Genomic DNA, 14,756 nt, shown 5'->3' with positions numbered 1-14,756 from the left:
AATGCCTCTCTCTATATCTTCATATAAACATATCCAGTGGGACTGCACTGATAATAAATTTCCATTATGGAGGAGGACAGACTTCAAGCTCCGCTGTGAACTGTCAATGAATAATCACTATTGAGTTGGGTTACAGAATGATGCTAACAGTTCTGAAGCTTTTCTGGATAAACCCAAATCTGGTGTTAAATCATTCCAACTCATACTGGTCAAATCCTTTATGAACAGAATAATCATCAGTTTTAAAATCTTCATCATTGGAATCAATTTGATATTCGGGCCCACCAGCGGCCGAGCGGTAAAGTTGCTGAACACTGGTAGTTCGATCCGAGGTTTGAATCCCACGAACGGGCTGACTGCATGGGCGTTTTCGTGGTTTTCCCCATGTGTAACATGTATACAAACCAATTTTTCTTGAAAAGTCCTCCATGAAGGCATCCTTTCCCTTAGGCAGGTAACCCTAGTGTGCTTTGCCATAATTAAATAAACCAAACCAAACCAAACCAAACCAATCAATTTGATATTCACCAGAATTATATTGCTGTTATTTCCAAAGAGGGTAATTCTCTGAAAACTGGCACTGGAGCTCAACTGAGTGAGGCATTGGATATATAGCTGATGGTAAAATAGAATAGAAAGCTCTATTTTACATTTGTTTTTCATGTTACATCCTGCATTTTCACTGTACCAAAGTAACAACTTCAGTGATTTTGACATGGTAGAAGAAAACTAACTGCAGTTTTGAAATCATTATGCCTTATTTAACTCTAAAACAGGACCTCAACAGAAACTGTGTTGCAGATTGTTTCCCAGTGTTATTGGTTGAAGATAGAGTATATATGTGTTAATTTTTGATGATATCATTATACATTTTGTAGAACAGTTTGTATCATGTAAAGAAATAAAAGTTAATTTTTAATTACAAGATAAGTAAGAAATTAAAAAAAAATTAATAATCATGTAGCACCCCTTTTAGTTATTTTTCAGATAATAGCACTAAAGTTAGTTATTATTTTAACATTTTGCTGGCAGTTTATTGCATTTTCAAATTAGGGTGCCATATAAAAAATAAATAACTAAAAGTGGTAGATGACATACTATATGATTAATGAAATTTTAATGACAACATTTTGCTTCTTTCAAGAGAATTTTGCTGGAAAGTAAAATAAAATAAAATAAAAAAAAAAAAAAAAAAAAAAAAAAAAAGCTTTTCCCATTTTAAACAGGTCAGCAAGAATAGATCAAAATTTCATAATTAACTTCGTTGGTTATTAGTCATATTTGTTTTATTATTGACTAAATTTAACATTAAAAATACATTTTAATTTTGTCGCCTTTTTTAAAAATTTTATTTTATTTATTTATTTTTTGTTATTTTGGATAATTAAAGTCTTCTAGCTATGCTTTATGAAATGTTTCTATTTATAAAAGTGATAAACATGATTTTCTGTCTTTGTCTTCTTATTCATAATAGCAATAAATCAGTGGATATTTTATATTATTGTAAAAACAATCTGCTGCTAACAGGTTGAAAAGTTTTTATTTCTTATAAAACTTAATTAAAGACTTATTTATTGAAATTTGTATTCTGTCTACTATTTCAGTTAGTATGAAATTATTATTTAAGGAAAAAAAAATTAAACTGGCGTATAAGTGAGAAAGAAATTAATCTTGCTCCCTTTTATTTTTATGCATTTGTCCTGGTATTATATCTTCTAAAAATTCTTTGCTATTTGTATATTTATGGTAATAAATGTAATTATTTATATATGAGAATCAAATACATGAGGATGAATTGAATAAAAACAATAGATAGGCAAACATAAGCATGCATTCAATAATGTATTTAAATAACATATATATGTATTATAACAGAAGTACTAATTTGAACTCCTTCCTTGGCAGTTTCAGTATTCTCAGTAGTCTTTTAAGTAACAATATTATCATTTTTGAAACCTCATTGTTGATATGAATATCAGTACCTAATTTTGCAATGTAATATTATTTTTTCCAAATTAAAGTATTCTTAAGAATTCATGAAAAATTTCAGGCTATGACTGAATCAAGAAATTTGATCGTTAAGCAGACTTTTACGTTAGAAGAGATATCTGTCAAAAAACGCCCCAATACTGTAAGTTTTTCCCCCATATTTTAAAATATGCTTGTTAAGTTAATTAAGTTGATGAAGATTTTTAAGAATTTTTATCAAAAAGCAATTCTTTCATGAGTGATTATATTTTACAACATTTAGGCTGCTACACAGTTTAAAATAAGTTTATCATTGTTGATGAACATTTTGATGTCGAAGGAGCCTTGGTATATTCGATGCATTAAGCCAAATGATAATAAACGTGCAAGTAAGGAATTTTATATTGCATAATTTTTTGTTTGTCTTTATTATAATGATGGAAAGTCAATATTCCTTTTTTGATTTTCTAAAACAGTTGCTTGATGAATTGTTCTTTAGGTATTGAAATGAGCAACATATATATATATATATATATATATATATATATATACACACAGTCCAGTCATATTAATGTGACCATCACTTACTTTTGACATCAGCGTGAAGTGGCAGCACATTGCAGTGGAGCCTGTGTAAAGGAGGTCCAAGAGAATCAGAAAACTTTGGAATCGTTAGCAGAAATGAAGCAATTTGTCTGACATCCGTAAAAGCATGATCATTGGCTTTTGGGCCAAGGGTGAAAGAATTTCCAATACTGTTGATTTTGTAAACTGTTTGCATGCCACCATGGTAAAAGTATACTGTGCATGGCAAAATGGCACTTTCCAAAATCAGAGACTTGGAAAATGTGGTGCACTATGAGCCATAGATGACAGAGGTGAACGATGGCTGCAGAGATGTGTTTGGGCGAATAGATGTGCTGCCTAGATAAACCAAGTAACTGACTGCCTAGATGAACCAAGGGGCTACCAACAGAGCCTTCTCAATGATAGTTCTGCGAACTTTGCTGCATATGGGCCTCTGCAGCAGATGCTTCGTTAAAATACCTAGGCTAACTGCAGTTCATTGGCAATGAATTCTGAAATTTGCTCGACAAAACCACAACTGGACATCTACTGTCTGGCGACAGGTAGCCTTTTCTGATGAGTCATGTTTTATGTTCCATTGGACAGATGGACGTTGGCATAAACGTCTTCAAATGTCATAAAACAAACACCCTGCAACAATAGTCGAAAGGGTCCAAGTTGGAGGAGGGAGCATTATGGTCTGAGGAATGTTTTCGTGGCATTCTCAGGACATACTTATCATTGTGGAAGGCATGATGGATCAACAGATGATGGATGCATTTGTCTTAGCAGACTATGTTCAGCCCTACACTGTATATGCAAATTGTTTTTCCTCAGAATGGTGGAATCTACCAGCAGGACGATGTGAAGTGTTATACAGCTCATAGTGTACATGTGTGTTCGAAGAGCACCAGGATGAGTTTACCGTATCTTGGCCAGCATACTCCCCAGTCGAGAATCTGTGAAACCACCTCATTTTTGCCGTTTATGCCATGGATCCTCAACCACATAACCTAGCACAACTAGTCACTACACTGGAGTCGGCAGGGCTCAACAACCCATTAAACACCTTCAAGAACTAAATTCACTCTCTTTCTGCATGTCTCGCAGCAGTCTACTTAGCGAAAGGTGGTTATTCTGGCTTTTGACAGGTGCTCACATTAATGTGACTGGACTGTGTCTGTATAATGAATACAAAAATAGATAAATAAATATCCAATTAAAGAAAAAGAAATTTTTGTGTTTTGAATATAATTTATGTAAAAAAGCACTTCTGTACTTTTTTTAAATGAGATTATTTGCAATTTCTTAGTGGCTAGACAGTTACAGTGATAATGGTGATTTTTAGCATTCAACAGTAATGTACAAAGTTTTTCTTTTCAGATCTTTTTGATAAGACTATTGTTGCACACCAGGTAAAATATTTAGGTTTGATGGAAAATCTGAGAGTGCGTAGAGCAGGTTTTGCATATCGTAAAAAATATGAAGATTTTCTGCAGAGGTACAAGTGTTTGTGTCCTGAAACATGGCCTGTCTATAAAGGGCAGCCTAAAGATGGTGTAAAGCTGCTTGTTCAGCATCTTAACTACAAACCTGAAGAATATGCCATGGGCAAGTGAGTTTATTTTGGAAAATCTGGTATTATATGATGCACATTGATGAAATAATTCAAAATTTGTATTCTTTTAGTGTATGACTACTTACTGTCAGAATATTTTCTTACTTTTTGAAAGAATTTTGTAACTGTATTTTTATTTTTATATGTGAAATGTTTCTTTCAGAACAAAGATTTTTATTAGATTTCCTAAAACATTATTTCACACTGAAGATGAATTTCAGCACTATAAACATAAACTAGGTAAATTATAAAATTTCATTATTGGTTTATTACCAGCATATTTTAAAGAAGCAACCAGATTAAAAATTCTAAAAAATTTTCAGCTACTATAATACAAGCCAAAGTTCGTTGCTACCTTCAGCGAAAGAAGTATCTGAGCATGCAGAAATCTGGTGAATATTTTGCATTATTATATGTCTTAAAATGTTTTAACAGAAGATCTTTTTGTAAAAAATAATTATTTTAATACAAAAGTGATTATTAGTGACCGTTTTTTTGTTTCATTTTTATAAATAGGATTGTTGTGTTTTTAGATTAGCAGTCGTAAAAAGAGATGAGATATTTTATTATTGGCAAAATCTAGACTTTGGTGTTGAATGAAAAGGGTTTTGAGGGATACTTGTAAAATATTTGGTTCCCTCCCTTCTCCAAGAACAAGTTATTCTACAAATATGTGTTTCAAAGCACCCTTCATATATGATATCATGCACATTTATTGTCATCTCTTTTTAAGTATGCATTATATATAGAACATTTCTTAGATGGTTTTAAGGCAACAATCAGTTTATGTTAAAAATTTTTAGCCTTTAAATTATACATGTTTTTATTGTTAATTGCTGCCTACATAAACTATCAAAACCAATCAACAAATATCTGAAGACTTTAAAACTACTTTTTCAAAACTTATAAATATTCAAGAATATATTAATAAAATAAAATAAAAATATTACCAAACTGCAAATTAATTGAGCTGATAGTAATTAATTTAATGTATATATATATTTTTAACAAGCATTTCCATTTTGTTGTTCAATTTCCTAGATATTTGTTTGAAATTAGGTATATTAATAATACCTGATATGATTCTAGTCATAATAGTACCTGATATGATTCTAGTCATCTACCCAATTCTAATCATTTCATATATTTCCATATTTGTTTAACCCCTTAACTGCCTTGCGCAGCCAATGCGTAAAATTCTTTGGAATACAACACCGTAATGACCTTGACAGAGGAAAGTAATGACTGCACGGTATTTGCTGGTTTCTGTTCGAGTAAAACATATTTTTTTAATTCTGTGTCTTCTGTTTTCGTTTACTGTTTGTAGTAGGTGCCAGGAATAAAGAAAGATATAACGAATGTTTCAAACCCATTTATCTTTTTGAATTTTTTTTTTGATGAACTGCTCGTGCTTCATATTGTTACCGAAACTAACTGTTTTGCAGATGAGTATACGAACCAACACCCTGCGAAAGAAAAATCAAGAACAAAATCGTGGCATTCAACCAGTTCAGAAGAAATATATGTTTTTTTAGGTACACTGATTTCACAAAGTATAATAGTGAAACCTGATATTACACTTTACTAGTCTAAAAATAAATTGATCGAAACTCCATTTTGGTTTTTTTATTTTTTATTATACAAACATCATTTTTATTATACTTACATCTTTTTATTATACTTTTACTCTAAACATTAAATTTTTTGCTTTCATTTTTTTTATTCGTTATTTTGTGAAAGTAAACAGTTTTTAGGAAATAAGACTTGCACTTATTTTCCCCCTAATACATCACATAACTACGTGCACCTGTGTGAAAAACAGTGGCAGTGGGAAGTGAATCTTGTGCATTTTCCACGGCAGTAAAAGGGATTAATCCTTATATTTAAAATTTATTTTGCTTAAATCCTGTGCAAAGAACTTTAAAATCTTTCTTTAAGCTTAAACTTTGGGTATTACAGCTTTATAATTTTTCCTAGCAAGAAATGAAAAATTTATCTCTTAAAAACATTAAATTGAACAAAGTAGAAAATTAATTGAACTTAAGAAATATAAGACCTAACATTATATCTTCTAAAATCGCCTATACAGTTCAAACAGTATACACACTTTTCAATTACTGTATTATTGCAATTACAGTACATATTTATGCATATGAATAGCTATATGTTCTCTTTTCTATCTAAATATTTGTTATGGTATTTTAATTTTGCAGTTTTTCTCTCTCTTTAGTGACATTATTTCTTATATATTTCTTGTAACCTATGTAATGAATTTGGTGACTGAATCAGTTTTTGTTTTTTTCTGTGGAAATTCCAATGTATCCCATTCCTGCTCTGAGTGACAATGTGATTGAAGAAAGTTAAGTAGGCTGCTGTTGATTACCACTCACATTCTTTTTACTTTCTAGCTGTTGGCAGGAATTCGTGAAGGTTTATGACTTTATTCTGTTGAAAACTAAACTTTTAATTCATTCTGAGTAGAATTTCTCTAATTATATCTAGGCTTACAAGTGTTGCATTGTCTGTGCAAGTATAAATGAAAAATAAGAAGGAAACAAAATAAATTAACATAATAATGAAATTGGAACTGGATGCCATAATAGACTGATGAAAAGAAAATATTAATGAAATTGCTATTGAATTAAATGTTGAATGAGTTGTGAAAAACTCATCCCTTCTTCTGTAAAACTTAGCATTTTTGGTAACTCTTCAACCCCTCTATCCACAGAAGGTCAAGTTTGCAGGACTGTACATAATATATCTAGCAATTTTCATAATTTGCATAGTTTCTTAATCATGTCTAAATTATTTAAGTTAAAACAGTGCCTTTCTGGTGCTTATTGGCTCTAAAATAATCATTTAATTGGTCTTTTTCTCTAGATGAACGTTTTTTCAAGCACTCGCAGCATGTCAGTGACAGATATATTATTCAAAAATAGTGTTATTTTTAACTTATGTCTTGAATAAAGCAATAAAACAACTAATTTGAAAAATAGTACCATTAATGGAGAGCATATGTGACAGAGTAGCATTCACTGTATATTTCTTTCAGATGCAATGAAGGCATTCAAATGGAACATATTACTTTGTTGTTGTATATGGCAAATGTCTATCATAATTATTTCATTTATTATTCTATAAGAGAAAAATATAATTTGTAATTTTTCTGTTATCGTAGGTAAAAAGTAAAACGAGTCCCTAAAAATTTCTTCTTTAAAATTGCAAAGTTTTAATTAATAATCGCATAGTTTCTTAATCATGCCTAAATTATTTTATTGCCACTTTATTCACAATGGCAAATTTTTGGGAAAACTAAAATTTTACTTTGGGATTATATAAAGGACATGCGATCAAACCAAAATTTTTGTCATATATTTACGCAGTTTTATAGTAAATATGTTCCATTCTGATGTTGAGTATGTTTTAATGACTATAAAATGCTTAAATGTGGACTTATTAAAATATGTATATAGTAAGAGTAATGATTTGATATGAATTTCATGAGCATGTGCTTTGAATAACTGTTAAAAGATTTGATTACTACTTGCTATTTTAAGCCAACATTAAAAACATGTTTTTTCATTAAACAGGCTGTTTGCGTTGCCAGAATAACCTAATTATAATAAAGTAGTTTCTGAAAATTTTTTCTGAGTTGTATAATAAATAAAAAGGAAAAAACTTAATGGTATTAAAATTAATTATTATAATTTCTTCATTTCCTTTCAGTAAATCTTATTTCGCGATACTGGAGAGGACATTTAGCTCGAGAATTGTTGGCAAGAAGAAGATGGGCAACTGTAGTGATCAGAAAGTAAGTAATTGTTTAAGACAAAAATGAATTAAAAAATAAATGGTACTTTTCCGTTTCGCCGGCGCAAATCTCGCCAAGCAGACTTGGCGACAACATACAGTATACACATAAAAAATATTAAAAAAATTTTAGTTCTAAGAATTCTTTTTTTGAAGGTATAAACATTTTAATATCGCTTAAAACTTTAAAAAAAGCCAATAAATAAAGACAATAAATTTGTAAAAAGATATTAATTTAAGAATTTACTATGCTTTCATGGTTCAACATCCTGATTCGCCGGTTCATATCACGTGACCCCAAGCGATCTCATCTCACGTAAACTACTCTACAAAAATCTAATGCTCTCAGTAATTATTTACATTAATTTCAAGTTAAATCTTAATTTGGAACACAAGTTTAAATGCAAGAAATATTTCAATGCGTACGAATAGCTTACTCAGAAATTATGTAAAACTGCAGTGCTTTACTTCACTAATGCATTCTCATTAGAATTGATGAATTTAACCCTTGAATTTCCTTTTCTATATTTTCGGCTTCGGGTAAGAGCTGTGATTGCATCCTAATTGACTTAATAACCGAAAATGGCCTTAGACATAAAACTGAACTATCTGATAAAAATTCTATGTAATTATATGCCAGTATTGAAAGAAACAATCAATCTGGTAAGAAATGGTTGCGACTTGTTTTGAAAATGAGGCGTAAAAGGTTACCAGCGAGAATATTCCGTTTGGCATCGGTTGTACCATTATTGGCGACTTTATCGCTTGCGCCGGCAAAACGGAAAAGTACCAAATAAATCTATAGATACAAATTATTTAGATATCTTATACAGTAAATAAAAAAAAAATAATAAAAAGGTTATATTGGGGGTATGAGGAAATTGTTTTAAAATGAAAGCTTCATTTGAGTATACAATGAAAACATTTTATGTCTTTCAAATTATTTTATTGATTTTTTAATATTAATTAAAAAAATTTGAAATATTTTAAGAATACAATTGCATAAAATTAAAACGAAGCATCTAAAAATCTTAAATAATTAACAAATGACTGTTTTTTTAATAGATTTATTAATGGATTCATCCATAGGAATGAACATGAAAACAAGCATAATAAATTTGTAAGTATAAATTTTATTTTGATGTGATGTATTGGATTTTTAAAATCCTCAATTTTCCAGTTTCCTTATGCTCCTAATTAAATCAAATTCTGTTTTATAAATGTTGAATGATTTATAATTTCATCACAGAAGTTTTTAATCTATCCAAAATGGCAAATATGTCAGCTATTCATCAAAGGTTGAAAGATGAAATTCAACAGCTGAAGCGACTTTTTTTTTTTTTTTTTTTTTTTTTTTTTTAAAGAGAGAAATATATTTATCGTTTATAAAGTATAAAAAAAAGTACTTAAAAACCCTTGCAAAAATAAAATTCTGAAATTTAAATGCATGAATATCTTAACTTATTATATGGTATTGTAATAGCATGATGGCATTGAAAGCTATTTTAGTTATAACACTTTTTGCTTTTACATGACCATAAAATAAAATGTACTAAATTGATATAAAAATGAAAGAAAATATGTATTTGTGGAAATGAGAATTTTATTTTGGAGTAAAATTGAAGGAAACTCAAAGCAGGTACAAATATAGGTTGCAGTAGAAGAACTTCCTGATTTCGGAAGCGAATAAAATCCAAAACAAATAAGGTATGAAAATTTTCTTTTTATCTTGAAAGTACACATAATGCCATTTTATATCGATGTGTTTTTTCAATGTAAATAAAAGATCACTCATGCGGTGGTCTCTATTACTTATACATTAACATAGGCTTTCTCGATTGTTGTTTTTAGTTCTAGACTTTGAGAGTTATTTTAGGCATAATTGTAGCAACTTCTAACCTTTTTCAGGACTTTTAAAATTGGATACCCAATGGCAATTTTGTTTGTTGGGAATAGGATTTTGTTGGCCGAGTGGGAAGTAGATGCAGAAAGCAAGTTGTATTGCTTTTGCATCTTTTTGATAACCTCCTATGTGAATAAAGTGCTCTACAATGAAAGCAGGGGTGTTCTCCTGACCAAGTTGTGGTCTATTCTAAAATGGTATGCAAATTGCTATTCAGTGGTATGCTGTCCATAACTGTATTCCATTTTCCTGTTTTCAACCATAGCTATGTTACTTCCAAAATGGAAAGGTCTTTCTGCCACACCCTGTGATTTGCAATTTTACCTATTTTGAAAATAGCTTCATACGATTCACATAGTAATGGAAGTAAAATAGGTGTTGAAAAGTTATCAGATTACTCTTGTGATTGTGAATTTTCTGATTGTGATAGTAATTATTTGGAAGAAAGTGATATTTTTCAAATTTGGGGAAAAAAGGGGCTCTATTGTGCATGTTGTTTTGCATATTGTTTTACGTCAGAAGCAGGGAAAAGGATTCAGACATTGAAGAGAAATTGGAATAGACTAAAATTGACAAATCCAAATTAGGAAATATATTTAGATGAAACAAATGTAAAAGTGTCATCCTCAGAGCCTACAAATATTCTTAATGTAGATAAACTTTTTATAGATGATGATTCATATTTTTTTTAATGGAAAAGTCAAATAAGTAACTGTAATTAGAATGCTGATGAATTTCAAGATATAAAAAATTTATAAAAATTGAAAGATAGTTCTGTTTTGGAAATGAAATCTGTTGGTTTATCCTTGGTGATGAGAATCGTATCCTGAGACATGAGAAAAGATACCAGAAATGAGTCTTAGACTGTAGATTCAAGTTACGTTGTACCTTTTTTTCCCCTCTAAATTACAAATGGAGACAAATTTTGTCAAGTATGGAGATGTTAGTTTTTTTTTTTGTTTTTTTTTTTTTTTTGTTTTTTGCAATCTAATTAATGCAGGTAAAGGGAAGAGATAGCCAAAATTAATCAGTATTAGATTATTTCTTCCCAGAATTTTTAAACATTTACAAACTGTAGCAAGAATTTTCTTGTTGAAGCCACTATTCTATGAAGAGTCGGGTTATGCTTTCATATATGTAACTCAGGTAAAATTATAAAGTGTGGCATACTAGTTTGAATGGTTTGTGAAAGCATGTCTGATTATATCTGCACTTTATGCTAAAGAAAATAACACATTACCAGACAGAATATAATCAGTTTTGGAGCTATTTTACAGTTATTTGTAACATGTCTTTATGGGCAATTTTTATAATTGTGTGCCAAATTCTGGTATTTTATTGCAGCATGGAATAAGAATAAAAGTTGCTATCTGAATGATAGACCCATCTGCCAATTTGAAAACCAGTTAACAACACAGTGCTATCTGCCAATTTGAAAACCTCAGTTAACAAAAAGGGCAATCAATATATCACTGAAGCAAATAAACTTTACTGCAGCATCTGGAAATGAAAAAATAAGTTAGAGTGCTTATAAATATTCACAGAGTTGCATTTTATGAAACTAACAAAAAATGATTCAAAAATCGGGGAAAACTGTAAAAAAAAAATCCTTTTTTTATTCCTTTTACAATCAAATCATTTTCAACAAAACAGTAAAGAAAAAGTGCCCATTTTTTCTTATGAAAATTTTTTTAAAATAAGTATATGAGCAATATGTGTACTTATTTTTTATTTTTGGAATTTTAAGCTTGAGTTCAAGGGTGAAACATGAATAAGTTAATTGTGTAGATAGGTTAATGATCTTTTTTCTTAAAATTTTAGAAAAAATTGTGAAATAGTCAAAGTGAGTTGTAATGTTCTTGATAAACTCTGCCCTGTTTAACCCTTAATGGGTTTATAAATATCAAAACAATAATGTAAAAAGAACATATTTATATATTTGGATACAAAGTGGGATTTGAGTCTATGTGACAGTATCAAGAAACAAGGCCTTCAGTATCTAGGTTCACTTCAAGATAAGATAATAATCTAAAATTATTAGCAGATGTTTGCAAATATAAATTATAAAAAAATAATTACTACTGCTAAAATAACATATCCCACTAGAAAGTGATGTGTATGTACAGCTTGTAAAAGATGTGTAAAACCTGAGAATACTAATTATTATTCTGTAAAGATTTTAAATTAGTATGTATAGACAATCTTTCTCTAAGCTTCTTCAAATTGGTAACATTTCTAAATTATGTTGATTAACATGGTCAGAAAATGGGTTTGTTCCCTCACTTCATCTTCAGAGGTGTAAAAAATCGTGCCTGTTTACAAATTGTTAAATGCAAAAATGCTGAAATATGTTCAGAATACTTAATTTGTAGCTAACTACTTAATTAATGCTTTAAAAATGCTATTTAATTTTTGTTCTTTAAGTACTGCATAGTTTGGTAACAAAATACAGTACAGTACAAAGTCAAAATCTGGATGTCTGATATTCGGATCACCAGCACTTTTTTTTTATGAAATTTAGAATTGAGAATATAATGCTCAAGAAAGAGGTAGATGTTTCATAAATGTGATTTTCCTCCTGATTGACTGAAATTCTTGTATGTCAGTTCTGACTAAATTACCATAGCCAGTGATTGGCGTGTAGCTATAACCACACTTGTAGACCTTAAGTGGTTGTGGATGGGGGTTACTATTTTCCTATCTGACTTACTTAGTAAGTGAAATAGAAAGTTATGTTTTTTTGCTGCTGATACTGATTTTCTTTCTTTAGCATAATAGCAGAAGTGAGAAAGAATTAGATTTGGAAGAAATTAAGCTCAGTTAACATAGCAAATTATTCTTTTCCTAGACTGATTTGATCCAGCTTATTATTTCTTGCAAGCTATTATAACAGCTGTCATAACAAAATTAAAGATTGAATTTTTGATTATGTCCAAAAGATTTTGTAATTCTGGATCTCTAGCAAGATCTGCAAAGTGAAAGCATATTTGGTACTTGCCTTTTGTAGTGGCCTTGGTGTGAGGAAACAGTATTGGTGCAATTCCAGGCTTAAGAAAGTGCGATTTCAAAACTGGTAACATAGAAGCCTTATTTTGGCATAGATTTAGAATATTATAGATGGTGAAATTATAAATATAATGGAATTCGATAAGAAGTGTGGAGAAGTGGTAATAATTGAAGAAGTAATAAATTTTTCTATTGCAATGACAGAGCTCCAACCATTGATCAACTAGTGTGTGGTGACATATGCAGAATGGTTTTAAATTCAGAAAATATCGTTACTGATAGTGACAAAAGTGACAAAGATTTTCTAGAGTGAAAAGATTTCAGTTTACAATTTAGTGGGAATTTTCAACTTGGCAGTTAACAGAACTTGAATAATGGAACTTTCCAACTGAACAAGAAATTATATTTTTGTATAAAACTGAAGAGAAAGTAGCACAGAAAAGCGACACCTTAAAAAATGCATTAAAAGAAATGTTTAATAAAACAAACATATAAATATTTAATAACCTTTTTTTGTAAATTTTTATTCCCTTAGTCTTAAATGCATCATTATTTCATAAACAGCTATTTCTTCACATCATCTTATTAAATGCTGTCATTTTTCTACATGTCGTTTAAGATTTAAACTGATGATCTAAAAACCGGGGATTTCCGAAATACTCGGGAGTCTTGACAATTCCAGGTCTAGAATTTTGTACCGTATTGGTATTTACACTATTAATGTATACAGCTGTTTTGAAACCATATATTGTAGCAATTTTTATGCATTTTAAATATCAAGTGAAATAGAAGCAGGTGTACTGTATCTTTGAAAGTTTTTTGAATCAATAGTAAAATGATTCTAAAAATCATGATTTTCTTCAGTATCAACAAAAATCAGTTTGAAAAATCTTAGTTTAAAAATTTGTAATAGTTTCTGCATATTTTTACTTTTTTATATGAAATAAAGGAAGTGTTGTAATTGCGAAAAATTTCAAATATTCATTTTGATCATTCCCGAATCCATTTTGGATAATTTTTTTTATGACATCTGAAATGTACGGACAGAATAAAGGATAATTTTTTCCAAAATGGATTGTAAAATGGATTCAAAAGGGATTTGTTCATGACGTACATATGTATGTATCTCACATAACTAAAAAATGATTAGCCATAGAGTTTCGAAATTTTGTATTTGAGACTGCTATAATATCTAGTTGTGCACCTTCCTTTGTAATTGCAATTGTCAGTATTAAACATATTTATCTATCAGCCCACCAGAAAGCGAGTGGTAAAGACTCTAAACACTGGTAGTTCGGTCTGAGGTTCGAATCCTGCGAACAGTTGGCTGCATGGGCATTTTCATGGTTTTCCCTATGTGTAACATGTATACGAGCCAATTTCTTTCGGAAAGCCCTTCATGGAGGCATCCCTTCCCTTAGACAGATAGCCCTCGAGGCTTTGCCTTAACCACATTAACCAAACCTATATATATACACCCACCCTCTTACCTTGTTTTTATTTTCATAATTGTTGGTCGTAGTCATATGCTTCTTATTACAGAAGTGTTTTAAATGATGAAAATATTCATGCTTTGGTAATGTCATATTTAAAATAATTTTCAACAACTAGCAAAACCTAACTTTTAATGCAGTCTCCTGTTTTCTATGCTTATATTTAGAAAAAATTTATAAACCTCTGGTATAATGCAAATTGACTGGGATATTTAATTTTCAAAATTTGCAATTTACCTTCAGGGATCTGTTAATTAAATTAGAATAATTCCAGGAAATTAGTTCAGAAGTGCAAAAAGTATGTATAATTTAATAGGCTATACAAGGAAATCATGTGGTGTTCACATCAGTTTTTTTTAATTTATTGTTTATAAAAAAAAATCAGCTGCAA

At 29.9% G+C, this 14,756-nt stretch overlaps 1 protein-coding gene across 5 annotated transcripts in view; it reads left to right on the top strand.

Annotated features, from left to right (window-relative positions):
• Positions 1 to 14,756, top strand: part of Myo61F (unconventional myosin 61F) — a 225,143-nt gene that overhangs the window by 171,682 nt on the left and 38,705 nt on the right. For all 5 annotated transcript variants that reach the window (XR_015042187.1, XM_035351277.2, XM_035351276.2 and 2 more), the window contains exons 17-23: positions 2,051 to 2,131; positions 2,252 to 2,357; positions 3,919 to 4,150; positions 4,317 to 4,393; positions 4,477 to 4,545; positions 7,880 to 7,964; positions 9,029 to 9,083. Coding sequence is in view for 4 of the 5 variants with exons in the window: in XM_035351277.2 (XP_035207168.2) it covers positions 2,051 to 2,131; positions 2,252 to 2,357; positions 3,919 to 4,150; positions 4,317 to 4,393; positions 4,477 to 4,545; positions 7,880 to 7,964; positions 9,029 to 9,083 (705 nt within the window). In the remaining variant the exon portion in view is untranslated. The remainder of the gene's footprint in view (positions 1 to 2,050; positions 2,132 to 2,251; positions 2,358 to 3,918; positions 4,151 to 4,316; positions 4,394 to 4,476; positions 4,546 to 7,879; positions 7,965 to 9,028; positions 9,084 to 14,756) is intronic.

Source organism: Stegodyphus dumicola, chromosome 7 (genome assembly GCF_044657685.1).
Source record: "Stegodyphus dumicola isolate Sdum_Otavi_A_Nest chromosome 7, ASM4465768v1".
Lineage (NCBI taxonomy): Eukaryota > Metazoa > Arthropoda > Arachnida > Araneae > Eresidae > Stegodyphus > Stegodyphus dumicola.
This window is presented reverse-complemented; position numbering and strand designations above follow the sequence as displayed.